Here is a 17,997-nt window from a genome sequence, read left to right as displayed (position 1 = left end):
GAGTTCCCGTCTGTCCCGGGAGTTCCCGTCTGTCCCGGGAGTTCCCGTCTGTCCCGGGAGTTCCCGTCTGTCCTGGGAGTTCCCGTCTGTCCCGGGAGTTCCGTCTGTCCCGGGAGCTCCGTCTCTCCCACGGGAAGCGAGAGGGTCGCGACTCCGGTGCGAGATGGAGGAGCTGAGTGTTCCGGGCTCTCTACCTCGTTGCTTTCATTTCCTCTCTCTGCACGCTTGTTTTCCTCAGCGGTGCCCCTTCCGAAAAGAAAAACGCAGTTTTTCCGTTGTGACATCTCTCATGTTTTGCTCCTCAGTGCTCTGTTGTATTTTGAGATATTCGTTCAGCGTTACTGTGCTCTGAAAGCCGGTGCCGCGTGCCGGCTCCCGGTGTGGTGACGGCTTCACAGGTCCTGGGCGTTAATGCAGCTGCACTGGGTAAAGTTCCCCTGCTGGCTGCCGGGTGAGGGTTTAGCTGAGGAAGAATCCCCCCGACAGAGGTTGCAGTACCTACTGTTGGGGGGTTTTCAGTAAAGATGGGGTTTGTCTCATTTCTGTATCAAGGCAGCTTACTACTGGTAGTACATAGAGAACTGCTACGACTAGCAAAATGTACTTTGTCTAAAGCTTGTCACTCAAGAGATGTATATAAATGCTACCCATGTGCACTGTCTCTTGGAAACCCAGGAGACGGTCATGTCGTATTTCTCCTGATTTGCAACCTGGGCTACTCTTACTCTGTTACCTTGGCTGTGCAACCAGGAAGACATAACTAGTTTAGCAAGGAGATAGTAAATAGTAATGCAAACAGGAGTATGGCCGCTTCTGGAGTTTCCAGGGCCTGTGCACAGGCCTGCATTTGTGGCTTCACTCTGATTCTGGGCTGCATCAATCAGAACAATTACCCTTTCACTGCTCCCATTTTGTTTTTCTCATCTCTTTAAAGGCAGGGTCTAGGTGCAACAGAAGGACTTCCTGGAGGCCTGTAGGGGGTTGCTTTCCTTCACTGAAAGTAAGAGTCTGCAGGTTTCTGTCATACCTTAAAGGCAAAGACGAGATGTGGGTTAAAGAATGAAAAGGCAAATTAAAAGATTTTAAAATTCTAAATAAATTCAGGAACTTGGGGGTTGTTTCATGTTGTGGTTCTGCTTTTATTTCCTTTTTTTTCAGCAGTCATACTGCTACAGTGCAGCTGTGCAACAGTGAGAACTGACTGGTCCTTCAGTTACTGGTTCTGGGCCTTTTTTGGGGGGGGGGGATGGGGGTGTTTGGGTTTGGTTTTTTGCTGTTGTTTGGTTTGGTTTTTTTTTTTAACCTGTAGTGTCTCCAGCTGCTTTCATTCATTTTCAGAAGGATCTCTTGTCAAAACCCTGCGTCCAAAATACCGCGTGGGCTGCCCTGCCTCAGCCTTGCGGAGGCTTCGCCGGGCTTTGTTCGGGGTGTCCTGACGTGGTCGGGGGGGCCGGGCGAGGGCGAGCGCCAGGCCGGGGGTCGCTGCCTTGCTGGGGCGGGCATCCCTGCGAAGGAGGGACCAGACCTTCCTCTCCTGGCTCCCCGAGTGGAGCCGGAGGTACCCAGGTTGGGATGTGGAGGCAGGAGGTGCCTGTCGGCCTCTCAGGTTTAAAAGCTGGTTCTTGGTGGACTGCTGGAATGATAAGCTACTGACCAGGACTGACTCAGACTGACTGGGCGTGCTGTTTTCAGAAATTTCCCTCGAGTACCAACTCGGTGTAACCTTTGAGGGAACAAGAAACAGGATCTGAATTTTATGCTACAGTTTTGCTGTTGTTTGGTTTGGTTTTTTTTTTAACCTGTAGTGTCTCCAGCTGCTTTCATTCATTTTCAGAAGGATCTCTTGTCATTGGTGTTGCCTTGCTGTCCTTTCTGCTGGGTGCACATTAAAAAAGCACAGCCTGTGCCTCAGGGAAGGTTTGTTAAGGACTAGCACTGAGCCAGTGTGAGGAGGGTGGCAGTTTCCAGTATCACTTTGAGATGTGGTGTTTCTTTTCTGTATTCCCAAGACAAGCTTCCGGTAACGACGTCCACAGCAAACAGCACAGTATTTGAACTGATGTTTTCCTCTTTCTTCCCTTCACTTCTAGAGTGGCAAAAACACCAGGGAACCTCAGGATGTCTGTCATTCAACAGGGGACGGCCACGCTTCGCAAAGCAAAGAAAGTCGTTGTCAAAACATGTCTGGACAACCCCTTTGTTTTTCAGTGGAAAACCATAGAAGGAGAAGATATGCATTTTATACTACAGACTTTAGAAGAAAGGATTAAACATGTTGGAATTAAAAAGATTGAGACTCAAAGAAAGAAGAAACGTTCCCTCTCAAAAAAGCAAACGGGAAGCGCGTGTGATGCTAGCGCCGATGAACTCCCTCGGGAAGCGGGGACAGAAGGCCAGCAACAGAAACCAGGATGGACTGACATCAGTATCCGCAGACAGCTTGCTATTGGGGTGAACGAAGTCACAAAAGCATTGGAAAAAAACGAACTACTTCTCCTGCTGGTGTGCAAGTCTGCAAAACCTGCCATGATCACATCGCATCTCATCCAGCTGAGCGCAAGTCGAGCCACGCCGGCCGGGCAGGTTCCCCGCCTCAGCCAGACGGTCGCCCCGCTTCTTGGCTTAACCTCCATCTTAGCACTAGGCTTTAAAAAGCAGTCTGATAAATTTACCGAAGCAATAGAAGCAATCATTCCAAAGATACCAGCTTTGGAAGTGCCGTGGTTTCAGTACAGAGCTGAAGAATCTTATGCGCAAACAGATTGTTCAGAAAATCAGGAGCTGGAGCAGCTGGGGGATGAGCTCACAAGCCAGAAGCGGAAGCGTGTGGAAAGCAATCAGCTCAGTCTCTCAGATGTAATGTTGCAGCCTTTGAAAATCAAGAAAATTGTTCCAAATCCAGATAAGATAAAGAAACCCCCTCGTAAAAAGAAAAAAGCTTTTTCAGCCTAACTGAATTTTGCTTGGTTCTTCATAAAAAACTGTTTTAATGCAGTATGGAGTGCAGCTCCAACTGAACTATTTGGTAGACTTTACAGGGTAAAGAACTTGTATTCAAGGTGAATTCCATGTTGCATTCAGTTGAGATACTTTCTGCTTTAATAAAGAATATTGCTCAAATCTGGGTATGAATCTTTCATGGGAGTAAACACTTCATTTGCAGTTGAAGAGCAAAAGGTTAAAATTGGTAATAAATATGCTGAAGTATTGTAAGAAATGATAAGTACATCTTTCGAATTAATAAAATGCATTAAACAAACTTTGTATTTTTATACAGATGAACATGCTTCAAGCAAAACAGATTTAAGCATAGTTATCCAAACAAATCAATACCAAAAGTGAGAGTTTATTTAAACAAAGGTCCATGCCAGTATAACTCTTTTTAAAGCTGGTTCAATGCTTGTTTCAAGTAAACAGTTGCAACAGCACAGGCAGGCTTTCCTTTTAAATTTCATAGCTTGCTCTGCTGAACAAGAAACTTGTTTTGGTCAAGAATATATGCAGACTTGAGTTCCATCCAATACCTGGTGTGAAGGCAAAACTTTATTTTCAAATACAGAACAAACCACATTACTGCTGCATTTTGAGAAAAAAAGCTTCCTGTATGCAAACTATTGACACACATTCTATGAGAAAATGCAAACTAACCTAAACTCTTACTTGATTTTGAATTGAGTTTGAAGTTGTTTCCCAGGAAATTGAGGTAAACTGTCTACTGTTGTATGTAAAGTAGATTACATCTATAACTACTACAAGGCTGAAAATCTGCCACGTAACTTGATTTTCCTTTAGTTTTACTGAGAAGGGTGAACGGTTTCCTACAGAAACAATTGTGTTGTTAGACAGAAAGGGAGTAGTGCTGCAGTCCAGACAATCAAAATCAACAGCCTAGGAATTTACTTGGTGCTCTGTATTTTAAGCAAAAGTCGGTGTGGTACTCTAGAAGAAAAGATAAAATAGCTGAGTTACTTTGTTGTTCCTTAAAGATGAAACTTCCATGTTGTAGTTTTGAGAAATTGGCTAATCCAGACTTCCAGTGCCGTCAGGTATCTAATCTGTATTTTGGATTTACTTAGAAGTTCATGATACCAATCCAACTACAAAGGGAGATGGTAACAGTGATTCTGTTGTCACCATGCTCCCTGAAGTTTAAACTAAGACATTTAATGCCAAAATTTTTTGCCCTCACTGGCTGAGGATGGCAAGGTGAGGGTTTTTTGCCTTGCTTCGTGTCCTTCATACATGTCCTTTGTTTTGGCTTTTTGGATGCGTAACACTTTGAAGGCATGCTAGCACTAGTGTATTTAATTCCCATGCTGTCTAACTGTAACATTTAAATCTTAGCCTTTAAACAAAGCATGAGGATTAGCTTTGGTAAAGAACACAAGTGCAGCAATTGTCTTTCAAGCACTTTGCTACCTGCTCATGTCTTGCGATGGGGATTTGTGTCCTACAAACAGGAAGGTAAGCTGGGAAAAATAACAGCCATTTCAAAAGGCTGGGGAAAGGTAGTGAAATAAGCCTGAAGTTTGCCAATCTTTCTGAAACCATCTATTAGGTTTTGAGGAGCCCTGCCTGGTAGCTGTAGCAAGCCTAACACACAGCCAGATTCAGCTTTGGAAACAACTGTAGAATCTCCTACTGAGCTGCTGCCAGCAGCACCCACACGGGTAATAACCTTTTGTTAAGTACCTGCTTGGAAAGCGAAAGTGAGTTGCCACAATCTCCGCCTCCTGAGTTAACTGTCCTGTTACATGGGTGCAGGCTGGGACACCTTCGGGATTCATAGCCTCTTGACGCTGTGACACTCCAGTGAAGCACTTGAGGTGAAGAACATGGCTAGTCAAAAGGTCTGAGCACGTGGGAGGGACAGAACAGACACAGCCATGAAGTAACACAGGTTTATGAACAACTCTCCAGGAACTGCCCCAACATGCAGGCTCAGGTGCCGGCTTCCCTCACACTCTGGCCTGCTCTAAGTTTTCTCTCTCAGCTACAGCACTGCACAGCTTCTACAGGAGCGTGGCTCTGCCCTCTTTCCCCTCAATTAACATGCAGTGTGAGCCAGAAAACAAGGCAGAGAAGGTCAGCCCTCAGAAGCAAATGGCAGTTTTCCCAGAAGACAGAACAAGAGTGGCCACGCATTCCTAAATGTGCAATCACCCCAATATCAGAGCAGAAAACCAGGCTGCAGAAAACCCAATCTTCTACATGGACCTACTTTGTCCCATTGTGGCCTCAATCCTTTTCCAAACAACAGTACTGGGAAGGATTCACCACCTTATTTCAGAGAAAATTAGAAGAAAACAACTGCCTACTATTTTTCCACTTGCATTTTTTTGAGGGGAGGGGTGGCAGAGAACACAAGCATATCTTTCACCTGTCTTGGCATTCAAGACCACCCATCTGGATTAGGGAGAGCTGGGCCATGATAATTACTTAGCAAGGAGGTGCCTTAGCCATGAGGACAGAGCTATACCTCACTGTCCCACCTCACATTAGGCAGCAGCTGAGCAAGGATTGCCAAGGCTCTGCCTTTAGAACCAAAGCAGAACACGCAGAGCCCCATGGCAAACCTTTTCCTCATACCAGCCAGAGGCTCCAATGCAAAGCCCAGTGAGAAAGGTGCCTTCCTGCCTTTTAGAACTTAAAAGCCTAAGTCTTTGATGGAGTTGAGATTAAATCCCTCTTGTTATTTCAGATATCACTACCACTGATTACATTTTCAGGCACTTAATTCTGCTCAGGCCTCATGCAGGGAGTCCAAGCTCCTTCTGCACCCTCTGTCATAACAGGTATCAGAGTGGGCAAGGCTGTAAAGCTCAACTGCACTGTTAGATGTCTGAAAGATCTCCTTTGAAGCCCTTTTAAATTCATGAGGTCCTGAGCTGGTCAGACAAACCACATTCAATCCCTTCATTTGTTTGAAGGGGGTCAAAATGCTTTAATCACAGAGCTATGCAGTAAGTGAAAGTATTTATCACCATCTCTAGGGCAGAATCCTCCTACCACAAATCAACAAGAAAAAGAAAACAAACCACAAACCATTCACACATTGGAAAAGTAGCAGCAAGAAAGAAAAAACTCACTGCTATAAGGAGGTGGATAGGGATAGTAGTTATGAAGAAGAGACAAATGTATCTTCATCTGAATTAATGTTTTCAGGTACAGAGTTCAACTTTCAGCAAAACCTGCTGTCAGAATTACAGGCATGTTTAAAAGGAAAGTTCAGACATTTGCATTTCATAAGATATTCAAGTCACATTCAAAAGATGCTCACAGCACAGAGGCTTCACTACCACAATTTGGCACTTTCAGCTAGAACAGTTTCCTGATGCAGGTTTTCTTGGTGCTCACATTACTACAGCATCCATGAGCTGAAAGAACTGCTATTGTATCTCGCTAGGATGCTACGCTGGAACACATATAAAGTGCTTCAGAAGCCATTCTGGTTGCTGAGCATTCATGATGGAATTAAAACAGCTCCCCCTGACAACAAAGGTCAGCCCTTCTACATTTCAGGAAGCACAGTACAGAGACTTCCAAGGACTGAGGGTTGACCATTTCTCTTCTGCTTACCAGCCACATAAATAGCAAAACTTCTTGTTCCAAGTCAGGATAAAAACACTACCAGGAACAATTTATAACTACGTATTTACACAAGATACTTTTCATTGGAATTACAGACTTCATAGGAAATCAAAGTAGACAAAGAAATATGTGCAATTTTGCAGAAGCGTTGAAAACATTCAAACTATAAATATCCTGATAGCACTACTAAAATTCTTAGTTTTACACACAGGCTGATGTTATTCTACTGAGGAAAAACTAAGGTTTTGTGCCACAACTGTAAAGTAAGTACAGTAATGTATTATCATTCCAGCAAATAGGTAACACCTGCACTGAACAGTGCGATACTGTTAAATCAATCCACTGATCTATTGAAGATCAAAGTATAAATCTGTATTTTTATTGATTTGGCAGCTTTGTGTATGGAGAAAAAAAAATGTACTAGTTAAACCAGTACATTGTCATACTGCTCCAGTTACAAAAACACCCAGGACTTTCATAGAGCTACAAACGTATCATACTTCATGGTTTTCCCCCAAATGATGATATCCACGTGAAGTAAATAGGCAAAGATACTCAAGTTTGTATCCTTCATTCTCTTACACTGACAAACATACAACACCACTTAATAAATAGAAATGCAGCAGTTCTTCCACATAATAGCAAATATTTTTGTACCCTAATCCACCACTTAAGTTCAGTTTGTACAAAACAGTCTTTTCTAAAGAGTGGAAAAAAAATACCTTCTTCTCATCAAGGTGCAAGCTAAGCTTTGAAACTTAAATGAATGTGCTTTTATTCTTTTCATGACAATAAAAGAGTTTCATGGACCTCCTGATCTATCTGAAAATGCATAAATTTGGTCGCATATGGATGTCTTCATTTTTCAGGTTTAACGGACTATTTCGGTATCACCAAAGTTGTGCTTTTACTCCTCTTGAACCAGACTGGAGACCAAATTAACTGAAACCATGACCTCAGAGTTCTAGAAACATAAGCGTCCTCATTGTAATACAAGACCAACCTAAAGGAAGAAGAAAAAGATAGTCTTTTAGATTAAGTATGGCAATAAATCTAAACATAGTTTTCTGTACCTCAGTTACGGATCTTAAATATGACTAATTTAAAAACATATTTTAAATCTTTTTACCATTTTGGCCAGTGTACATTAATGTACCATTATACCTAACAGAATTCAGAAGCTCTCTTTTTTCTCCCTTACCTTTTCAGATTCCATGCCAGGACACCTCCAATTGTACAAATAATACTGCAAATTTCCATCTCCAATCCCAAACTTGAGTTTTTCCAGGAATGTTTTGTTCTCCATTAAATCTAGTGCATTGAACACATCAAATCCTTTCTGGCAATAGCAAAAAAAAAAAAAAAAAGTATTTAAATTTTACTTTTTAAACTTTCAGATGATGCACACATGATACTTTACACAGCGGTATACAAAATCCAAGAGACTAGGCTAATGTAGTGTATGAAAAAGATGGTAAGAAATCTTGCTTTTTAATTAGATACACGCACAAAGAAATTTTCCCAATAAAAAGTGAAGTATAAGGCACAACTGTGCTTGAAGATTATCTCCAAAAGTGTAGGGATTTCAAAGCTGCTTTCAGGGGTAAAGGTCTGAAGAATCCCTAAAGCATTATCCATTATTTTAGCTGTACAGGTATGCATTTTTTTACAGTCACAGACAGTGCTTTGGCACACACAGCCTAAAGCTGCATAAATCCAGCTTACAGTATTTTTCAGCCGTTTACCATTCTGTTAATGATAAATACATTTCTGCAATTTGGTCCTCTTTTGAAATCCCATTGTCTTTAGAACTCCCATCTTTCACACATTACTCCTCCTCCCCTACTAACACACCCTCATAACCAACTCCTTTTTCCATGAGCCTCCTGGATTCACCACTAAAAGAGCCATTTTGCTCTCGGAACAGCCCCATAGCTGAATTAGTCTCTGGGTTTTGTGCAGCAACATAACATACCAAAATCCCAACTCAGGTGTACTCTTAACAAGCAGCACAAAAGTAACATCAGTTTAGCCACCACAGTGATAATCGTCATGAGTGAAAAGCTGAATTTTCTTGGGAGTCTGGATATAAAAGTCCATTTATTTGCAATTAACTGCAAGGGAATCTGACCTAAGATCCTGGAGTCTTAACAGCACAAAGAAAGTGTGCCAGCAGGTCTTTCTATAACCTAAGATAAAAAGAAGTTACAAAGCAATAATGCTCAGTTACTTAAGCACAAGAAGATGGTAAGGAACATTCTTTACTTAGTAAAAAAACTAGGTGTTATAAAAAAAAGGAGGTTGAAGGAAAAGAGCATTTTAAGCTCTCCATCAGTTTAGGACTATTTAAAAGAAAGTCACAAAGCACAGACTGAGTTAGTAAGGTTCTGCACTGCCTTACATACAGATCATTCTGTGTGCAGGTGAAGCCATACTAAGTTAAACGTGCTGTGAAAAACACAGAAACAAGATGAATGAGGTGGCAAGGATTTGTGACTTGGCATCTAAAGAAGTAAATTTTGAAATATTCCAACAACAGACCGTGAAAGAAATTTCAGGAGGCATAAAGAGGGGGGGAAATAGAGACACACTGTAGGTACAGACACACTAATGAAGCTCTGCAATTAAGCACTCAATATTCAAATAAATTATAAAGTCTAGGGATGTAGTTTTTATTGAATATCTGAACATCAACAGATTAGGTTCAGGTAAATGTCTTCTGACAGGTAAAAAACGTTTCTGTTCAAAGATACTTGCTCCATAGCTCAGCCATTTTGTCCTATTAATTGCCACAATTTTACTGCAATTAGTTCTAAACTAACTTTACATAGTGTAACATGAAGACAAAAATCAACATTAAACTGACACGCAAACCCTGAAAACAATTTGCTGACTTGAATTGTACCTCCAAAATACATTCCTTTGAAGTACAAACAGGACTGTGGTGGGATGTGCCCAGCCAAGGGCCAAACACCCACATAGCCTTTTGCTCTCCCAGGGGATGGGGAGAAAATAGAAGGCAAGACGACTTGTGAATCAAAATGAAATTACAGTTTAATAGCAAAAGCTGCACACACAAGCAAAGCAAAAAGAGGAATTAATTCACTACTTCCCATCAGCAGAGGTGTCCAGCCACTTCCTGGAAAACAAGGTCTCAGCATGCATAATGGTTGTTTGGGAAGATAAATGCTGTAACCAGGAGCATCTTCCCTTCCTCCTTCTTTCCTTCAGCCTTTATTGCAGAGCACAACATCATATGGTGTGGAAAATCCCTCTGGTCAGTTGGGATCTGCTGTCCTGGCTGTGTCCCCTCCCAACTTCTTGCCCATCCTCAGCCTACTCACTGGGGGTGAAAGGGATAAAGCCTTGAGATTGTGCCAGCACTTTTCAGCAGTAGCCAAAACAGGCTGTTACCAGCCCTGTTTCAGTCACAAATACAAACTGCAGCACTACATGGGCTGCTAGGAAGGAAATTAACTCCATCCCAGCCAGACCAAATACATTTGGAAACACAAAGCTGTGAATAGGACTACATTTATAATTTATCTTCCCTTGCCTCACCTTTCCTCCAAGAGACAGATTTGCAAATGTAATTAGGCATCTAATGATGCAGACAGGCCAAGCAGGTACTCTAGGAATCCAGAGGTGTTGAAATGCCAGTGTTCTAACTATATGATGACCCATTTGAAACAAAAGAATTGCATGTCACATTGAGAGAAACACGGACAGGGGAAGGTACAAAGCCTTGCAGTTAGACCATGTGACTGCTTCCTTACCTGTTCCATCCATGGCCTAGTAAATAGCCAGCCACTCAGCTCCCTACACCCTGCTTCAAATGGAAGCCAACTTTTATACCTTTTTTTCACTGTGACTTATAAGAATAAGTAATATTAGTCTTTTTAGGCACTTCTGAAATCTATACTAGCCATCTTCCCGTGTCTTCACATATCTTAATACCTTTCGAAGTCTGCCTTTGAATGTCCTTTGGTTATTATTCTGGAGTCTGAATAATGGGGCTTTATGTTTCCAGTGACTATCCAGGAGTTTTCCTTTCAAACTTCTTACTCAGCTCAACACCACTTATAGCTCAACAAGGCTCAGCAAGCAGCTCACACCACAGGCACAGGCTCAGCTGCCGTGCTGCACAAACATGGCCGAGACCGACAAGTTGAAGACTGTGCAGCTGCTTTCACACAGCCTGAAGTCTGAACAGACAGAGCCTTTGAAGACCATCACTGGCTTCACTCAGGATCAACATGGAAACCTCTACGCCACGTGCAGTGCAGATGGCTCTGAACAAGGCCAGCTGGAGCACATCCAGCCTTCTCTTGCATTGAACACTCATCTAGTAGGTGTAATACCACAAGCAGCTGGGAGGGGCAAGCCTCAAGCATGAGGACAGAAAACAAGCCTGGGCTTTGCAGCGTGTTGGGAACAGCTGCTTGAGTAGATACCATGGACTGGATGAAGCCTGTGCAGAGCTGTGAAGTGCCAGGACTAAACAGGTCTCTGAGAATTCGTGCAGAGTGCTGGGATGTGCATCACCTGCACAGCTCTGTACCACAGACTATGCTGCCATTGGTGTTTGCACTGCACTCTCCTGAGACCCTGATGATTAAGGGCCGAGTGCTAATTTTTCATCAACCATCACTAAACTTTTACAATTCTTATGTTTAAAAACTTCTTTATAGTTCCTTCCTTCCATTCAACTAAACCATCTATCAATGTAACTCCATGCATGAAGGTGTGCTTAAAAGCTACAGCAGGACATCATCTAGAGAGCTCTAAAAGCAGCAGTTAGTAACAAGATAAAATCATTAAGCTTGCACAAATTAATTTTTAAATTTTTTAGAAATAAAAAATAGTCTAAACAAACAAACAACATTTATTTAATAGAACTTATTAACTCATTTCCAACGGAAAATACTTCCGTGATACTTTCCATTCTTCTGATACTTAGCGAATATGGTCATCAGTATGCTCTTGGGTGTTTACACAGTTCAGGCTATTGAAAACACTTGATCTTCATGCACTTGTCATACCCCAGCACCACTCAAAGTAAAAAAGGAAAAACAAGCACTGTGTTTCCTGTTTGAATATATATAGTACATGTCTCATCAACTGCACTCTGTGCTGTAGATAGTAAAAGAAAACTGAATGCAATGACATGGATTAATTGCTTCCAGTTCTTACCTTGCCATCACTCCTAAGACCACTTTTGTGAAAGGAGAAAAAAAACCAACAACCCACAACTTACCAATTTAGCTATAATGAGTGCATCATTCATTAAATCCAAGAGGGGGGTCTCTGTATGAATATTGTAAAAGGAATAGGCAGCTTTGAGGCTTTTATGAACAGGATGGTGCATCACTGTTGAAGGTAATGTGTAGAAACTCAGGAAGTCTGTTAAAATACCATTTGAGCCCTATAAAATAAAATAAAGTCAATTAATAAGAAGTAATCACTCAGTTACTGGTTAGGCAAACGTGGCTGTTCTACAGAAAGTAAGTAATAAACGCAGCACAGTTTTGCACACCATATTATGGTATAAGAGGTAATCTTGGCTAAGATTTGAAGAAACTGAATTCCTGCCAAGGATTTATCTATACACCAAAGCAAGACTGAAGCCTGAAATGGTCACTTCAGAAAAGGAAACAAACATCTAGGTTTTTCTAGTCTGTTTCACTAATAACATTTTGACAAGCAATTGCCAAAGCATTTCAGTTTGTTTCCTCGGCCTAGCCTGCTATAAACAAAGCTCTAGTGATTATTAATCAAGCACAATCCACTTGCTAGACAACAGTGCTAAATCACATTGAAATTCTAGTAAGACTGGTAGTCATCAGATGGTACTTAGACAGAAAGCTAAAGTATCCTACATCAACTTTCTTATTATTTCACGTACCTAATGAAGTTTAACCATCTTCAAGAGTATAGATTAGTTAGAAAAAGGAAATCATTATTACATGGGTTATGACTGACATGCTGAGCCCAAAAAATTTACCCAGATTTTCACTCCTATTCTAACTGGGTCTCTTGATATTTCCAAGAAGATAAGGCAAAGGAGACACACAAATGCTTGTTTGCTTTATTTTCTGAATGACTGGTGCCCACTATTTGAGCTCAGTGAAGGACTCCACATGGATCCTTAAACTGATAGTACTTCCACAGTGGAAAGTAAAAGAGTTGAACACATCACATGCAAAAAAGCTAATGTCTTAGAGCAAGTATAGATTCTGTAGTGGAGATAAACTAACAACAAACAACAGAAAAATTATTAAGCCACTCACTAAATTCAGTAAGAATGATGAAAATATTAATTAAGGAATTATACAACATATTTTAAGATTTTAGCTCTGCATGTTACAAAGATAATTTTAAAATCGGGTACTAGCTTCTCTGGGCCACACATGTCTTAAAAAGATTTTTAGCACCAACAAACCCACACCTTGTATTGAAAAACTAGCTCAAGAGACAGTCTTAAACAAGCAAGCAAAGACTGCACCACTCAGTTCAAAAGGTATTGCCAAGGGCACACTCATGCTGATCTGGTGCTTGTGGACTTTTGTGTAGGCTTGAACTCACTAACAAAGCCAAAACTGACCTAGGGAGCATGGCCCAGAGACTGGGGAACAATGTGGAGTGGAGAAAAAAGGAGGAACAATACATTAAATTAGACCACGGAGAAGCCCAGTGAGCAAGTAAGTACTAAACCCACTACCGAGCAGAGATAATGCTAAGAATGGACAACTCAGTAAGTTTCTAAATTCAGCTGAGACTCCTGCATAGATTCAGGTTTCAGTGTGGGAACACTGAGCTTCACCAGCTGCAGCTTCTGTGAGGATTTGGCAGGTTTAAGGATGTTAGTGCTGCCTTTTTTGAAATAAAAATATCACTATAAACAAAGTAATACACTATCTACTTACAGTGTCTGCAATTGACTTAGCATGGACTCAAAGGGAAGAGTGTGTTTTTCTCAACTAGCATTATGGTAGCTATTCCAACCATGCTGTGGAAATTTCCAATCCAAATGCTAGACTACTCCTTCCTGCACTGCTTATTTTGCAAGAAGTATGGCAACCAGCAGGTTGTAGCGTGGGAGTGGGAAGAGAAGAGTAGGTGGTAGGAATAGATGATGCTGTCCATCTTGTTAGTGGACAGAGATCATCATTTTCAAGATAACTGAACTCCTGTCTGACAGCAACACACATAACAGCACCAAGTCTTGTTTACTTTTACACTTCTATTTTACATACACTCATGCATATACATGTGTATATACACATATATACAAATTTGTACACATATATACACACACTCTTATGCTGGAAAAAGCATACATATTACTGAAACAGACTACAGAAAAACCTAATTCCCTCAGAAGATGCCTCTAGCACTGGTTTTAAAAATAAAGAATTTTGAAATGGTGCATAGCAGAAACTTCAGACACCTGGGAGAATTATACTGTATTAAAACAAATCCTTATCTCAGTCATTGTCTAATTTTTTTCTTTTTTCTAGAAAAATGTGAAAACTATTGCTTATTATCATGTCATATCTCTATGGGGACAAAGAAAAAGGAGGAAAGCAGGTGTTTTTTTGCTGTAGTACTTCTAAGCTAGTGATATTTTGAGATTTCAAAATTCGTCTTCAAAAAACCCTGTTGTAAGAGCACTGCAGTTTATCACAACCAAACATTTTCTCATTAACAGAATGAAATACTAAGAGCAAGGCTTGAATCATGCTACAAAATTCTATCTAGCTATAGCACACATTTTTCATACTGTTGGAATTTTAAGAACTTGATGCTGATATCAACTTTTATGAGTGGCATTAACATTTACATTCATTAAGTAATTAGGGTATGTTTTACCTCTACTACGTAAGTGTCAATAATATGATCCCGAGGCAGGAACCAGTGGGCTACCTCTGCTTCATCCATCACAGGAGCAAGATTAAACTGTTTCAAGTAAGTGTTGATTAATTCTTGTACTGCTTTAGTATCTTTTTGTTCCATTGGTCTCAAACCTGAAGTCTTTGTGGCCTTAATATAACAAAAGAAAAATAAATATTAAGATATTGTAAGGAAAACTGCATACACAGCAAAGGCTGAATGTAGGTTGTAGAGCCACTCCACTTGCTATAATGCATTCATTATTAGCCTACTTTATCCCAGCCACCTAATTCATTATGATACTTTACAAACGTCTTTCAATCAGAATTCCCTCTTTTCTAATTATTGAGACAGTCTGGAGCACTTCAATCTTTATATTTCATTATTGAAACAACTTCAAAGAGATACCAGTGCCAACAGCTTAGACTTCACACATTTTATATTTTGGGGTTTTTTAGGTCAATCTTTATTTCTCATCTTTTTCTAAACTACCTAGGGCCCAGACACAGAAACAAGACATGAAAATCACAGTTAAGCTATAAACCAAAGTCAACAGATAAAGTTTAATCACAAATTATTTAACAAAAAAAAATTAATCCACCTATTCTTCACATGTACAAATTCCCTTGCTAACTCAGCTTGCTATACAGGCACAACTGCCTCTCAAAAGTTATAGCTGCCTGAAATTAAAAACCTACAGTATTTAACAAATAAAGTTATTTATTTGACTTTAAACATCAGAAGAGGAAAAAAATGCTTTCCAGTACTACGCAATTAATGTTTAAACAAGCAAAGTTGATTCAAGTTTTTTCCCTAGCTTTTGTTAGCTTTCCTAAATATTTCCTTTTTGGGAGGCTAAGGCTTGTTCTTTTCAGAGCTCATTCATCCTGCTTCATCTGTCTGAGCTACATTCTTGGGCACGTATCACATTAATTACAGCAATGTCAATTGCAAGAGCAGCCAGGTAGAGACTTGATTACTGAAAGCCTGAAATTAGTGTAGCTGATTATGGCCTGCTCAAAAGGCATTATTCTGGGGGTGGTTATTTATTGACATACTCTGGGAATGAGCAGCCAGATAAAACAGTCAAGGCATGTTTTGCCACAGCTCTGGCCTATGTAGTACATTTTAGTCTTCCTGCTTTCCTGAGCAGCCTGGGACCATGGTTTGCCTCCACAACAGCAAATCATCTAGATTTTTAAATGCCCTGAATCCATAAGGGTGTTCACCTGACTCTTGTCCTTATTCTCTACAAAGCCAAAATTTACCTCTTCCAGAAAACTTCTTGCTCGTACATTTTAGTCTTCCTGCTTTCCTGAGCAGCCTGGGACCATGGTTTGCCTCCACAACAGCAAATCATCTAGATTTTTAAATGCCCTGAATCCATAAGGGTGTTCACCTGACTCTTGTCCTTATTCTCTACAAAGCCAAAATTTACCTCTTCCAGAAAACTTCTTGCTAAGAGACTAAACACTTAGGAAAAAAAAAAAAACAACCAACCCACAATTTTATGTTTTATATCTATAGGCACATGCACAAACACAGCCTTCAGTGAGGGTGGTATTTATTAATTACAGTATGTATTATTTCTGCAAACCTTTTAAATTCAGACTGTTCAGGTGATTAGGAATGATTAATCCCTCTTAAAGGACAATGAGCTCCCAGTGGCAATGATATTCCAAGGATGCTAAGAGGTTAAAATGCAAGAAACAATGCTTGGTGCTGAGGGACAGGACAGTGTGGCCTGAATGACCACATTTGTGCAACAGATTTTTATGATAACAGACTGAAACTGAGGATAAAGATCATCAACAGCACTTAAACCCTTTCTTAGGAAAACCTCCCCAAAAAACCAACCACCAAACTGCAAAGCACAACACCTAAAGAGAAAATATTAGCACAAAGATTAAATCTTTATTTTCCATGGGAGAAGCCCCCAATTCCAATAAAAAAAACCAAACAGCTGAGGCATATAGACTCCTACATCACTTGGTTTTAAACGTTCATTTTCAAAGCATGTTTTATCTGTTTGCATATCCCTATAGTATCTTTGCCTTAGCTGCCTTTTATGAAGGAGATACAATGTATTTGTTGTTTCCCATAACTTATTTTTCTGTTTAAATCAGGGGTTTATGATATAGGAAGATGATCTACTGCACTTCTTTAGATGATTAAAAACGTCTTCAAGATCTGACGGATCTATATTTAGCTCTACAAGATTAAAACCTAATTAATTTGGTTATTAATTCTTAAGCTCTGCAAACTGCTGCCCCGCACGCAAGGGAGAACCTGTGTGTGCAGGCAGAGGCAGCACCCGGGCAGCGCAGGAAACGAGTCTGACAGCAGCAGGAGCTCAGATTGAGCCATGGCACGTGCTCTGTACTGAGGACAGCTTAGTGTCAGATAGATATCTCAGATATATAAGTCGTAAGAGAACCTGCAGCATCGAGGTAAATATACCCAACAGGCACGACTGTCCAAAGTCAGATAAATCATTACAAAGTCCTACAAAAGTGAGGAAAAAAGTTGTGGTTTTTTTTAACCAAAAGGGAGGGTTTAAGTAAAGAAAGATTTACTGATACAGTACAGGTAAAGGATATTCTGCAATCCCTACAAATAGAAAGGCAGCTTTTAAAAGCAAAGGAGTTATTTTCAATCATAAAGCTTAGACTAGCTTTTATAGGCTATTAATTAGATCAATGAGATTTTTTAATAGAACATCTCAGACTACTTACAGGGATGTACCCTGTCATGGAACTGCACCCTAGGGCTTTTTGCCAGCCTAACTATCAGAGAAAATATTTGAGAAAAAGTATTTTTAACTAACTTATATATGTCAGAACAACACTTTTTTTTTCCTTTTTTTTCTTCTTTTTTTCTGCTAGACCATGCAAAAAACAGTATGCAACATACTGAAGTGGGTTTTGCTGAGCCAGAACAGAAAAAGCTGTGAATTAGAGTGCAATCAACAATCCTACTGCACTCGACCAACCTTCTGATGGACTTCTCTGAGAATTTTAAGACAAGAACTGTTAATTTTCTGTTCCAGTAATCCTTTACCAGATTAATCATACCAAGAATAGTTTTACACATCTTTAACTCAATCCTTCATGTTTAGGAAGTCAGTGTTTTGTTTTTTTCTTTAAGGCTTTTAGGTAAAAAATTACATCCTCTCTATATACAGGCTTATATTTCCAGCAATAGTCCCTCTTGTTTAGTGTAGCCCTTAAGGTCTTTTTCATCAACCAGATTTTTTTTTTTTTTTTTTATGTCCTGCACACACTGCCTTTCCACAGAAAAGCCTGTGCTGCCAGAGACAGATGGAAGGTTATTTTGGGCCTCACAGTAACTGTGGGGATTCTCTAGAAGTAATGCTGCTTACATCAGGAAGTCTGTAGAGCTTCATTGTTCTTTGTAGAGTCATGTTTCTACTCAAATGTGAAAATTTCACCTCCACCAATTTTCTGGGATTCAGTGATCGATGCCAATACCTGAAAATCAAATTAATAATGA

General features: G+C 40.3%; 2 protein-coding genes across 2 annotated transcripts in view; one reads left to right on the top strand and one right to left on the bottom strand.

The window, feature by feature from the left end:
- Positions 1-2,118: 2,118 nt before the first annotated feature.
- Positions 2,119-2,952, top strand: RPP38 (ribonuclease P/MRP 38kDa subunit). Its single transcript, XM_010003612.1, has one exon. It carries the CDS (start codon positions 2,119-2,121, stop codon positions 2,950-2,952), a length of 834 nt encoding a protein of 277 aa, XP_010001914.1.
- A 3,188-nt stretch (positions 2,953-6,140) lies between these two features.
- The window catches only part of NMT2 (N-myristoyltransferase 2), a gene marked incomplete at its 5' end in the record, with an annotated part of 25,413 nt that continues 13,556 nt past the window's right edge, over positions 6,141-17,997 (bottom strand). The window contains 5 exons of the mRNA XM_010003611.1: positions 6,141-7,594; positions 7,793-7,930; positions 11,849-12,016; positions 14,464-14,634; positions 17,867-17,975. Of these exons, the coding sequence (XP_010001913.1) occupies positions 7,574-7,594; positions 7,793-7,930; positions 11,849-12,016; positions 14,464-14,634; positions 17,867-17,975 (607 nt within the window). The remainder of the gene's footprint in view (positions 7,595-7,792; positions 7,931-11,848; positions 12,017-14,463; positions 14,635-17,866; positions 17,976-17,997) is intronic.

The sequence above is a fragment of the Chaetura pelagica genome, unplaced genomic scaffold (assembly GCF_000747805.2).
Source record: "Chaetura pelagica isolate M959 unplaced genomic scaffold, ChaPel_1.0 scaffold418, whole genome shotgun sequence".
NCBI lineage: Eukaryota > Metazoa > Chordata > Aves > Apodiformes > Apodidae > Chaetura > Chaetura pelagica.
This window is presented reverse-complemented; position numbering and strand designations above follow the sequence as displayed.